This window comes from Ananas comosus, linkage group 22 (genome assembly GCF_001540865.1).
Source record: "Ananas comosus cultivar F153 linkage group 22, ASM154086v1, whole genome shotgun sequence".
In the NCBI taxonomy this organism is placed as follows: domain Eukaryota; kingdom Viridiplantae; phylum Streptophyta; class Magnoliopsida; order Poales; family Bromeliaceae; genus Ananas; species Ananas comosus.
The window spans coordinates 4,064,384-4,078,769 of record NC_033642.1 but is presented as its reverse complement, the minus strand read 5'-3'; the positions used below and the strand labels follow the sequence as shown (position 1 = coordinate 4,078,769).

The 14,386-nt window shown below is 39.0% G+C and overlaps 1 protein-coding gene across 2 annotated transcripts in view; it reads left to right on the top strand.

Annotated features, from left to right (window-relative positions):
* Positions 1-14,386, top strand: part of LOC109727576 (SNARE-interacting protein KEULE-like) — a 110,946-nt gene that overhangs the window by 52,830 nt on the left and 43,730 nt on the right. For both annotated transcript variants that reach the window (XM_020257727.1, XM_020257726.1), the window contains exons 11-12: positions 13,913-14,011; positions 14,089-14,165. In XM_020257727.1, the coding sequence (XP_020113316.1) occupies positions 13,913-14,011; positions 14,089-14,165 (176 nt within the window). The remainder of the gene's footprint in view (positions 1-13,912; positions 14,012-14,088; positions 14,166-14,386) is intronic.

Sequence of the window (14,386 nt, the reverse complement as noted above, 5' to 3'; positions counted from 1 at the left end):
TACACTAAGTTCCAATGCCACTCGTCATGTTATAAATATTGTTTACATGCCACTCGTCCAAGTTATAAGTGTTTCCAATACACTAATTCACATATCATTGGTTTTCATCACCAAGTTCAAGTTCACCAATTCTTATCACTATAGGATCTCATGTCACAACCCTAATCCTCATGCATTCTAGGTTTAGGTGTCGAGCCCACAATGCTACACTACTAGACATGCATGCAAGGAAGTAGAAATGCTACTATACATATATCCTATAATGCATAAGAACAATGTATGAACATGATCAACAATTCTAATTCGGACATAGGAAGAAGCTCAGTTGCTTCGGGATGGACACCCCCCACCTTTTATCGCGTTCCGATTGCTCGTCGTCACTTGAAATCGGCCTCCCGTGGCACTCGTCGTCCGTTTCGGCCTGATCTTGCGATTGATCACCAACCGTGCGTCGCTTCGCGGCCTCGGAATTTATAGGTCTATAACTTGATGCCACGAGCCCACGAATCAGATTTCATGATTTTAGGAATTCGCCTCGGCCCTCCAGGCGGAAATGAAGCTGTTTTCCCGATAACTTCGCGTAGGCTCGACGAATCGCCGAACCGACTTCGCCATCGCGTTCGTACACCTATCAATTAGGTTAGAGAGTGATCAATTTAGATCAAAACTACTCATGGCAAAAGCCCTCTTTTTGGAGCCCAAAAACCTCACTATTGCAATTAGCTTCATATAAGCATTAACCCAAGCAATAAATGAGATTAATTACTTCTAGAGCATCATTAAGTTCCAACTAGCTAGGTTCCAAGAGGTCTAAGCTAAGCCCTAACCATTCACCATGAGAGGGCTCCAAAAGCTTACTTCTAAAAGCTATCATCTTCAAGCTAGGGAAGAAGATGATGATGGTGCTCTACCTCCAAGCTCTAATCTCCTTCTTCTCCTTCCTCTTGATCAACTCCAAGAGAGAGAGAGAGCTTCTAAGAGAGAGAGAGGGTGTTTGTTGGGTTGCAAATGGTGAGGGAGTGAGAGAGAGAGAGGCTTCAACCCTCTCTAACAGCCCCCATATGCCCTATTTGCAAGAAACCCCCTCAACTATTCAAACTGCACCAAACTGGGTATTTTCGGATCTCGGGGACCGGTCCTTGGCTTGAGGGACCGGACCCCGTAGGTCCAAAAATTCTGCATTTCCAGACTTAGCCAAATTTCAGCATTTTCAGCTTTCTTCTCCGTTTTCGCTTGTTTTCGCTCGTTTGGCCTCCGATTCTTTTCAAATCGAACCGAGACTCTCAAAACATGTTTTCGAGCGTAATTTCATCATCTTTCCATCCACGCTAATGCCGGATTTAGTCCATGGTCCAACATAGCCCTTCGTGTTCCGTTTTCGCACCTACGTGCACCGAAATGCCCGAATGCTCCCGAACTTCACCGAACTTCATTGAAACCATTCAAATGGCTTTCCAACCAAATGTACACCGTAACTTCATAATTTTGGAAGTCCGGTACCTTACAGGCACGGTGCAGTGTGCCGTGCCGGCACTGATTTTTTTTTCTTTTTTTCTTTTTAGCTTTTTTTCTTGCTTTTTGTTTTTTTTCTTTTTGTTTTGTTCTTTGGGGTATCCGAAGCATTCTGGGTACCCCACACTCCCCAAAGAAATTGTAAATCGAAAATTTATTTATTAGGTAAGTAAAAAAAATATAATTTAATTTTTTGTTTATCAATATACAGACAAAAGATTTGTCCGAGCCCTCCGCTTTCACCACAGATGTCTATTTTTTCTTCACAAATTATTTTATCAAAATTTGTCACATCGCGAAATTTTTGACGAATTAAGAGAACAAAATTGAACTTAAGAAACAAATTTTGAGCCACATCAAACATAAAATTTTATTTTTGCGCTAGAAGATGAAAATACTGAAAAAATTAAAAGCTAAATTAAATTAATTGATGCTTAAATTTATTTAATTTATTTGTCATATAATTTATTGCTTAATTTTTTTGATAGGTCTACTAATTTTTTGAAAAGTTAATTAAAAAAATAATTTTTTCAAATAGTTTTTTAAATTATTTTTTTGTATTTTATAAAAGAAAGACTGTAATATGGTAAAAAGAAAAAAATTAAAAAAGATGTCTTTGCATTTTAAAAATTATGACCTGTAAAAATTTTTATTCTGCATCAGGTATAATTGTACTTTACATACAAAAAACTTACAAGTATGTTAATTGATGAGTATAGTAAGTTATACATAGCAAATATTCATAATTATTTGATAACATCTTTCAAAATAATATTATAAGAGCTTATTGGAATAAAAAAAATTGAAATAAGTACGTGCCAAAACGTGCCAGTAGGAGGTCAAGCGTATATATTGGCACGCAAACGTATCATGTGTCAGCACGGAAGCGTGCTGGTGCCGTACGGTGCCAGGCAGACAGCGGCACGCCCCCGTGCCACGGTACTTTAAACCTTGGTTGAGGCGCATATTTTTGTTGAGTCAAATAAAGACCAAAGAGTGAACGATTAACCTCAATACCCAAAAAATAATTTAGCGGCCCTAAATCCTTCATCAAAAATTCCTATTGTAAGGTTCCTATAAGAGCCTCTAAAAGAGAGTAGGAGCTTTCAGTGACAATAATATCATCGACGTATAAGAAAAGGACGAGTGTTAGAAGAGGAATGACAATTGAGGGATCAACAGTGCTTCCAATAAAACCAATTTTAGAAAGAAACAAAGTAAATAGCTAAAACCAAGCCCGAGGTGCCTGCTTGTGTCCATAGATCGTTTGCGTAGACGGTAAATATGATGAGGAAGAGAAGGATATACAAAGCCAGGTGGTTGTTTCATATAAACATCCTCAAAGAGTGCCACGAAGAAATGTGTTTTTCACGTCAAGTTGCCGCACCAAGACGGGAATGCAACAAAAAGATCAGTACGAATAGTATCATTGGAGAAAAAGCCCCATCAAAGTCAATACTATGTTGCTGTTTGTAGCCCTGAGCCACAAACGAGCTTTGAGATGCTCAAGAAACCATCTGCTTTCTGCTTGACTTTGTACACCCACTTACAGTGAATGAGATTGATGGATGATGGAGGAGGAATAAGTCCCACGTAGAATTAGCTAATAAGGCATTATTTTCTTTAGCCATGGTTGTACAATAACTTTCATCTTGAAAAACCTCAGTAAAGGAGTTAGCCTCTATAGGAAGAATAGAATACTTAGAAGCCAGGAAGGTGGTAAACTCAGGCAAACCATTTGTTATGGATCGAGTGATTATAGAATGTCTAAATGTGTACAGAAAGTTAAAAAGGGTTCAATAGGTAAAGTAAGTAAAGAGGAGGATGCTATTGATTGGACTGTATCAGGTTGAGTGGAAAGTAGAAGGTCAGATAATGGAGGTTCCGTATCAGTAGGGGGAATGGTTGCAATAGTCCTGAAGGTGTTCCGTCTGGTATAGATTCGGAGTTTTGGCTGACCAGCAGTAGCAGCATCATTCTCATCTCTAACCTATGTGGTATCATGATTCAAGGTGGTAGGAAATTGAAATAATGACTCAGATAATGAAACAGGCTGAGGACGTACACTTATAGAAGAAGTATTAAAAGCAGCAGCACCAGTAGAAAGACATGTGAAATAGAAGCTAGAGATAGCATCAATGGTAGAAGGATTCTCACCCAGTGAAGGAGGATTAGAAAGAAAATTTTGAAACATTTGAAAAATTAAAATGGTAGAGACAGGTATAGAAGAGGTAGAAAATTTTGAAAGATAGTTTCAACGTAAGAAACATGTCTAGAATTGAAAACTTTATCAGTGCTTGGATGGAGGCAACGAAAACCTTTATGCTTATCAGAGAGTGCCAAAAAACACAAGGGGACCACTATCATCCTAACCGCACATCCCTTCATCCTAGGGCTGAAAATCTTGGTGCTATTTGTACAGCCCGCGACCGCCAATTTGGTCGGTTCGAACTCGTCGAACAGACGCCGAACGGACAGCACCTCCCCTGTTCGCCCAAGGCTAAGCAACGAGATCATGTACAAGAATTCACCCAGGAAGAACTCAAACACATACTTGATCAACCAAGAAGCGCCACAAGCGTCACAAGCGCCAAACAAGAAAGAGCAAGACACGAGTATACATACAAGTGAACAAAGAGAGAATTCTATCTATTACATCACATTAAACCATTTATACATGTGATTTACATTTTCATCTCACCAAAATGAGTACATGTTCATCTCAACATTTAGATACATATCCATCTCACATGCATAAGTACTCTCCAAAATACATCTGTATAGCCTAAGTACACGAGGGTACTCTAGTACAAAAGGAAAGCCACTACTAACTAACTAGGGTGCTATGCCCTTACCGCGATCCTCCCTCGGAACGCTCGAACTCGGCCCTGCAACAAAGTGGGGTGAGAACTATATAAATATAGTTCCCAGTGGGTTCGGCCGCCGACTCCGCCGATCTTCCCACTAGGTCTAAGCAGGCATAAGCAGATAGATAGATATCTGGAAATAACTGCTGCATGGTAATGAAATATACAAGTATGCTACTATGCCTCAATATACAAAGTAATGAATGAACANCTCGGCCCTGCAACAAAGTGGGGTGAGAACTATATAAATATAGTTCCCAGTGGGTTCGGCCGCCGACTCCGCCGATCTTCCCACTAGGTCTAAGCAGGCATAAGCAGATAGATAGATATCTGGAAATAACTGCTGCATGGTAATGAAATATACAAGTATGCTACTATGCCTCAATATACAAAGTAATGAATGAACATCTTAAGTACTCTACTCACATGATGCTGTGTCTCTACATCAAGTATAATGCAATGCCTACTATGCTCAGGATGCATATCAATCATGAGTTCATTACCCAATCCGCTTGGCTAACCCGAAGGTTATGCCACGACTCAGATCTCAAATCTCAAAGGTAAAGAGCTACCCTGCTCTTCACCCGACTCACAACTCGAAGGCCATAGGTGAAGAGCTACCCCGCTCTTCGCCCTAACTCCAATCTCAAATCTCATAGGTGAAGGGCTACTCCGCCCTTCGCCCCAACTCACGTCCCAGTCCAATAGGTGAGGAGCTACCCCGCTCGTGTCCCACCTGGTGAGCTACCCTGCTCGTGTGACAACTCCGGAGTGCACTGCTTGTATAGAGCGACCACCCCAAGGTCAAAACAGACTATGTGAGTATGATCCAATCCTCGCTCACTGAGGATACCCTGTCAACTAGGGTTAACTGACACTCGGGAATCCACCTATCCCTATGTTCAATGCCAGTGTCTCAACTACACTAAATTCTCATGTAATGTATCATAGTTAGGGAAATCCATCTATCCCTAAATTCACCATTACTCAACCTAAGTTTAATACTTTAGGTTCAGTGTTATTATGCTCATAACCTAGGTTCTGCAACACTAGATCCAATGTCATTTTCCTCCTAGGTCCACTTGACTCTAGGTTCAATGTCACTCATCTCTTAACCTAGGTTTATTCGACTCTAGGTTCAATTCTCAACCTAAGTTTATACATTAGGTTTAATGCCACTCGTTTACATCATTAAGTAGTGTGTGTCTCAACCACACTAGTTTACATGGCACTCGTCCAAGTAATAAGTGTTTCCACTACACTAGTTCACATGTCCTTGGTTTTCATCATCATGTCCAAGTTCACCATATTCTTTTCACTATAGGATCTCATGGCACACGACCAAATCCTCATGCCCCCTAGATTCATGTGTCAAGCCCACGATGTTACACTACTAAGCAAGCATGCAAGGAAATAGAATGCAATTATAACATATATCCTATAATGCATAAGAAACTTGCGTGAACATGATCAACAATCTAACTCGGACATAGAAGGAAGCCCAATTGCTTCGGGATGACACCCCCCACCTTTAGGTGATGCCACGAGTCCACGAATCCGATTTCGTGATTTTTGGAAGCCTATGCCGCGTACTGCGGCAATCTGTACCAAAACAGGCCTTTTCTTCGACTTCTTCGCGTAGGCTCGATGAACCGCCGAGCCGACTTCGCCAACGCGTTAAAATATCTAGCAATTAGGTTTACATAGGGTTAATTTAGATCAAACCCCATCATTTAGTAAAACTCCATTTGGAACCCTAGGTTTGCTACTATTGCAAGAAACCCATTCCACCACCTGATTCAAGCAATAAGTATCCATTTAGCATCTAAAGGTTCCATCCAAATCAATTCTAGAGCATACAAACAAAGGCCTAGAGATCTACTATTAAAACTCTACAAGCTTACCTCTCAAGTTAGCTCCAATGGAGAGGAAGAAGATGAAGAAGATGAAGAAGATGAAGCTTCTCCTCCAAGCTTTAATCTCCTCCAAATCCCCTTCTTGTCTTCCTCTTTCAAGAGAGAGAGAATGAGAGAGCTTAGAGAGAGAGAGAGGGAAATATTTTGGGTTGCAAGTGTGAGAGAGAGAGAGGAATGAGCTCTCTCCACCTCCCTTTTAACCCCCATTTGCATAAAATGCCAAAAGCCCCCTCAACAATGCAAGCCCCCCACAAAATACCATAGTGCCCTGCTCATTTTGGGCATTTTCGGGCTTCGGGGACCGGTCCTTGGCTTCAGGGACCGGACCCCGTAGGTCCAAAAATTCTGCACTTCCAGACTTAGCCAAAATTTCAGCCTTTTCGCCAATTTTGGTCCGTTTTCGTTTGTTTTTGCTCCATGGGTCTCCGATTCGCCTCAAATCGCACCGAGACTCCCAAAATATGTTTTCGAGCGCTTTCAAACCATCTTTTCATCCACGCCTTGCCGGATTTCTGCCAAGGTCCAATCATAGCTTTTCGGGTTTCGTTTTTGCGCCCGACGCGCACCGAAAACACCCAAATGCTCCCGAACTTCACCGAAACCATTCGAATGGCTTTCCAAGCTAACATACATCGTAACTTCATAACTATAGAAGTTCGGTATGTTACACTATTAGAAGCATTCCGGCCAAATTATATATATATATATATATATATATATATATATATATATAGAGCTAGGCTGGTATACTATTGGTAGCACGGAGGCCTCCGTGCTACCAAGTTGTTTTCAATGATGCGGCTTCCAAATCTACGATCGGCTCCGTTAGACTTGATCTACACTATTAAAAGTATTTGGAAACTAAATTTCATAATTTTTCGACATAATTTGGCTAGTGATCAAAAGGTCTCAAAATTGACAATTTTAATGGTAGATGTGATGCGTTTGTGAATTTAAAGGTGTAAAATAATCCAAATTTGATGAAATTTTTATAGAAAATTCTTTTCACTATTTAGAGTAAGATCAGTACCTTTGATCTTAAATTCAAGTTTTTTATCATCATTTTTTATGAGATTTTTATTTTTAGCCGTTCATTTTTAGACTACTCTTTTGATAGGTAAATGATGCCAAAAAATTATGCAATTTAGTTTCCTAATACTTTTAATAGTGTAGATCATGTCTAACGGAGCTGATCGTCGATTTGGAAGCCGCATCATTGAAAACAACTTGGTAGCACGGAGGCCTCCGTACTACCGATAGTATACCAGCCTAGCTCTCTCTCTCTCTCTCTCTCTCTCTATATATATATATATATATATATATATATATATATATATATATGTGTATAGAATCCGGCTACTATACTCTTATAAGTACGATCGCCTTCGTACTCATAAGTTGTTTTCGATAATAGAGGTTTCGAATAGACGATCCATATCGTTAAACATTATCTAGAGCATTTAAAACTTCTAGAAATCAAAATTTATAATTTTTTGATATCATTTACCTTACGATCAAAAGCTTACAAAATTGACAATTTTTAACGGCCGGTATGAGATATTTGCTAGTTTAACGGTGAAAAAGAGTCGGAATAGGTTGAATTTTTGATAGAAAATTCTATTCACTACCTAAATAAAGATCAATACTCCGATCTTAAATTGAAGGATCCAATCATCCATTTTTAGGATGTCGTTCGATTTTAACCGTTCATTTTATACCCGCTTGATAGACTTTATTATGATTTCGAAAAATTACGAAATTTATTTTCTAGAAATTTCAAATACTCTAGACTATGTTGCACAGATACGGATACGGGGATATGGATACGACACGATACGGATACGGTGATACGGCAATTCCGAAAATTTCTAAGATACGATACGCGGGATATACTGGAATAAAATATTATTTTAATTATATTTAAATATATATTGATTATATATTGATTATATATAATGATACATTGACAACAATCAGGATATTTGGACTATATTAAGGAATATATTTTAATATGTATTAACTTGTATAATTGTTCTACATGTGTTCATAAAAAAAGATAATCAATCATATGAAATAATAATATAAAAAATATCAAACCAATTATCATCCAACTTGATCAAATGACAACAATAGATACGTAGTCACACAAATTAGATAATTAGCCATTCAATATATATGTCTGTTTTGTTAGTTCTATAATTAAATTAGTAATAAAAAAAAATGCTAACAATTTAATACAGAAGGAAAAAAAAAATCATATTCTCTATAGCTTTTGTTTGCTTAATGCTAGATTGACAAATTAGATGAAAGAGAGTAAATACTGTGTGAAGATAGAACGAGAGAAAGCGCCTTCTACCATTCAAGAGCAAAAAGATAGAGGAAATGACAAATTGAACAAAGATTGATGTTTTTCTCACTTTTTTCTTTCTTTCCAATAGGTTTGGACGTGAGCTTTTAAAAAAATTTTAAGTTTTGATCATTTTAGACCAAAAAAGAACCTGGCCGTGTCCCTCCCGTATCCTGCCGTTTCCCTCACGTATCCGAGCCGTATCCGATATTTTTTTATTTTTTAAAAATGCCGAATACTTCATTCCCGTATCGGACACGTATCGGGCGTGTATCGGGCGCGTATCGGTATCCGATACGTATCCGATACGGGTACGGCATGATAGATCATATTTAACAGAGTGGATCGTCGATTCGGAAGCTCCATCATCGAAAACAACTTATGAGTACGAAGGACTTTATACTCATAAGAGTATAGTAGCCCTACTCTCTCTCTCTCTCTCTCTCTCTCTATATATATATATATATATATAAGAGCACGTATTTCAAATTTCGGTCTGTTGACGGACCCATTTCAAAATTCCTCTTTTTATGTACGCAAGAAAATAACGTAACGAAACAAACTTTTAGTTTCTATTTTTTCTCCAACCATTAATGTCACGCCCCGGATTACTCGTTTCCATGGACACGCTAACAGACCCGTCGTATACATAGGAATTTCTCCTATATACGAAGCGATAGCTGTACCTGTACCTGTAATCATACAACATTATAACCAGTAGTGTAGAGCTGCTAAAAAGAAAACATATATAATAACAAAGGTTCACTATACATACATAGTATCCTGGTACACAAAAATCACTCGCTCCAGCGAGATACAAACATCAGTATGTATAAGAACCAAAAACTACAACTACCTGTAGCTGGGGATATGTCTAGCTCAGCAACAGTCGGGAAGGGATCTAACTCGCAACTCCCTTTCCACGCTCAAGATCAGCAGTAGCAGCAGCCGAAGAAGAAGACTCTGCAAAAGAGTCACCAACTGGGTGTGAGAACTACTGCAAAAGAAAGTAGTCCTCAGTGGGTATCGCTACCGACCTCAACGGCTCACCCACTAAGTCTACAGAAAGTATGCTCAATGATAGTAAGAAAGCTGGAAAAACTCTACAGCTATATGCTACTATACTATCCCTATTCGACAATCTGTAGGTATGATAATGCACTGCATAACCCAAAACTCACTAGGGACTGTGAACACACCCGTCCCGCCTGTCGAAGCAACACTAACTACCACCACGCAGGGTCGTTAGTGGAGAGCGTGTCCAACCAGGACAAACCGACAACAACGCAAAAGCACAAAGTTCGACTCCGGAGTGGGACTCGTGGACGCTACCCAACCGAGTATGCAAGCGTATCTCTGCCGAGCTCAATCATGCTCTCACAGGCTATAATCCAAGTAAAAAGGTCTAGCTGGTCTAACAACCATAATCTACGTACCCTCGGCACAATCCGATGCAAAAATAGCAATCTGGGTCCACCGTCAACCCCAACAGCACCCGACAGTCCGGAACAGTCTATACACTACTGTAAAAATAAACTCGGCATCTCAGCACGAGTGTAAATGCATTCTACACTATTCTGGATATCCACCGCCCACAAACTGCGGCGATACAAATAAATTACGGCTCTTAGAGCTAAATTTGGTAGTTTCAGCATATGACGGTGTAGAATCGCTAGTTTTCTCCTAAGTCAATTCTAAGTCCAACATATATAATTTAACTAATATTCTAAGCTGCAATTCAGATTTAAGAACCAAGTAAATCAACAAATTGAGCTACTAACATACTATACAAAGCGGAAAATACATGTCGACAACAAACTAGACTTAGGAGGAAATCCATAAAATCCGATAAGCATAACATTAACCCACCTCGAAACACTAATCCAATTCCGGTGAGAAAGTCGAAAGAAGCGAAACCACGCGCTCGCCCGGCCTCCCAACGATGCAACTATGACGCTCGCGTGCTCAAACGGCTCCTCGGCGCGTCGTCGACGTCGATCCGAACTCCACCCGAGGCCTCCACCTTGCGCTCCACTTCAATCTAGAGAGAGAGAGGAAATTAATTAAGCAACTCAAAGCTCCTCCAATGCATGTCACCTGTATATAAGGCGGTGGAAATGATAAGGATTGGCAAAAGACCAAAAGACCCTTTTACCAACTCAATTTTCACCTAGGATACTACATCCTCCCCTACTATAAAAAGTTTCGTCCTCGAAACTTAAAGCATACCTCAATCCTGAGCCTCGAACAAGAAAGAGTAGGACTCCCGCATCACCGTCTCCGGCTCCCAAGTCGCCTCACGCTCCTCGTGATGACTCCACTGTACTTTTACATAAGATATGTTCCGGTTGCGCAATTCTTTCGTCTAACGAGCAAGAATCCGCACAGGTCGCTCCTCGTATCGCAAATCCTCGCCAAGCTCCAGTCGAGTGAAGTCAATCACGTGTGAAGGGTCGAACACGTATCTCCTCAATGCTGAGACGTGGAAAACATCATGAATACCGACCAGTCATGGGGGTAGAGCAATCCTATAGGCTACTGGTTCAACTCTCTCCAAAACCTCAAAAGGGCCTACAAAGCGTGGACTAAGCTTTCCACGCACTCCAAATCTGCGTATCCCTCTGGACGGCGAGACTTTCAGAAATACATGATCTCCAACCTGAAACTCTAAGTCTCGTCTCCCGGTGTCGACGTAGTTCCTCTGTTGACTCTGGGCTGTCAAAAGATGTCATTGTACAGCTTTAACCTTTTCCTCTACCTCTATCAGAATCTCAGGCCCCAAAGTCTTTCTTTCACCCACATCACTCCAATACAACGGGGATCGACACCTGCGTCCATACAACGCCTCAAACGGAGCCATCTGAATGCTCGTTTGATAGTTGTTGTTGTACGCAAATTCAACCAGTCTCAAATGTCGATGCCACCCTCCTCCAAAGTCTAGGACACATGCCCTCAGCATGTCCTCCAGAGTCTGAATGGTCCGCTCTGACCGACCATCTGTCTGTGGATGAAATGCAGTGCTGAAATGTAACTGTGTACCCAAGGTTGTCTGAAGACTCCTCCAAAAGTGCGAAACGAACCTCGGGTCTCTATCCAATACTATCGAGGTAGGCACGCCATGCAACCTCACAATCTCATCCAGATATAACTGAGCGAGCCTCTCCCTGGACCAGGTGGTCTGTACTGGTAAGAAGTGAGCAGACTTTGTCAGTCTGTCCACTATCACCCAAATAGCATCGAAACTACTCTGTGCTCTGGGCAATCCCATGACAAAGTCCATCGTGATCTGCTCCCATTTCCTCTCGGGCACTGACAGACTCTGAAGCTTGCCAGCAGGTACCTGATGCTCTGCCTTTACCTGTTGACAAGTCAAACACCGAGCTACAAATCTGCCAATGTCTCTCTTCATTCCATTCCACCAAAAGTGTGCCTTCAAATCCTTATATATCTTGGTTCCACCAGGGTGAACCGTATAAGGTGAATAATGAGCCTTTCTCAAAATCTCCTCTCGGATCTCTGAATCCATAGGCACACACAGTCGGTCTCTGTACCGCAGTCCTCCCGAACTATCCACAAATAGTAGTGAGTGTGTATAATAGTATGTAATAAATGAATTTATTTTTTTAAAATTTCAATATTGCATAAAAATATGATGTGCAAATTTATATTAATTTGTGATAATTATTAAAATATTTGTTACGTGCATTTGTACGTATACTCAACTAGTGAGTGTGTATATATATATAGTCCGACTATTATACTCTTATGAGTATGATCGCCTTTGTACTCATAAGTCATTTTTGATGATAAAACTTCCGACTCAACGATCCATGCCGTTAAACATTATCTAGAGCATTTGAAACTTCTAGAAATCAAATTTCATAATTTTGCAACATCATTTAACTTACGATCAAAAGAGCTCAAAATTTACAATTTTTGATGGCCGGTATGGGGTACTTGCTAGTGTAACGGTCTAAAAGAATCGAAATCGGTTGAATTTTTGACAAAAAAGTCTATTCACTATCTAAATAAAGATCAATAACTCCGACCTTAAATTAAAGTATCCAATCATCCATTTTTAGGACGTCGTTCGATTTTGACCGTTCATTTTTTGCCCGCTTGATGGACTTCTCTATCATTTCAAAAAATTATGAAATTTATTTTGTATAAGTTTCAAATACTATAGATCATATTTAACGGTGCAGATCATTGATTCGGAAGCTCTATCATTGAAAATAATTTACGAGTACGACGGACTTTATACTCATAAGTATAGTAGCTCTATTCTCTCTCCGTCTCTCTCTCTCTCTCTATATATATATAGAGAGAGAGAGAGAGAGATATGTATGTATGTATGTATGTATGTATAAGCTCATAGGAAATCTTACAATGACAAACGAAATCAAAAAAAGAATAAAAGAATATTCCCTTGGTATTTAATCTCGGTATTTAATAAAAATTATCCAATTTAGGGATAGGATTGATTAAATAATAGTGTTTACAAGAATATTCCCCTGGTATTTAATCTCGGTATTTAATAAAAAAAAATCTAATTTAAGGACAAGGTTAAATTACAGTATTTTACATGAAGTAAACTAATTAGTTAACAAATTAGTATTTAATCTCAGTATTTAATAAAAAAAAACTCAATTTTAATATATAAAATATTCAATATATATAAAAAAGAACAATATAGTATATTGCAGATATTTTCAAATAAAATATAACGTATGAATTTATAAAAGTATAATTTTTATTGTAAATTTTTGAATAAATATGATATAGATTTGAAATAAATTAAAATAATTATTACGTGCATTTGCATATATATATATATATATATATATATAGAGCTAGGCTGGTATACTATTGGTAGCACGGAGGCCTCCGTGCTACCAAGTTGTTTTCAATGTTGCGGCCTCCAAATTGACGATCGGTTCCGTTAGACTTGATCTACACTATTAAAAGTATTTTGAAACTAAATTTCATAATTTTTCAGCACCATTTAGCTATCAAACGAGTAGTCTAAAAATGAATGGTTGAAAATAAAAATCTCATAAAAAATGATGATAAAAAAATTGAATTTAAGATCAGAGGTACTGATCGTACTCTGAATAGTGTAAAGAATTTGGAAGCCCTGGTACTATAGATAGTATAGGAGCCTAGCTCTCTCTCTCTCTCTCTCTCTCTCTCTCTCTCTCTCTATATATATATATATATATTAGTCCCATGAATCTCGAAGGCTTGTAAAATGTATATCTATTTTGTAGGCTCCAAGCAAATCAGGATCAGGAAGTGAAAAAAAGGAGGCTTTGTTGGAAGATCATGATCCTGTTTGGCTAGAGCTCCGGCATGCACATATAGCAGATGTGAGCTTTGGGAATTTCTTTTGATTTTGATTGTACTTATAACAAAAACTGTGGTTGATAGTGTTTTTGAATGTCAGGCCAGTGAAAGGTTACATGAAAAGATGACCAGCTTTGCCTCGAAGAACAAAGCAGCACAAATGCATAGTATGTCAAGGTAGGTAATGTATGTTCAATCTTTTTCTCTATTCCTAGTAAAATATGCTTTCTCCAAGAAGTGCTACGTATTCAGTATTCTGGATCATGTGAAGTTGCTATCTTGTTAGACAATAAGCATGATGTTGTATTTAGAGATGGTACTGTAATTTATGGAGCTTCAAAAGTGATTGGAAATTCAATCTTCTCATGCCAGAGTATTTTCTTACAAAGTCCTAAGTT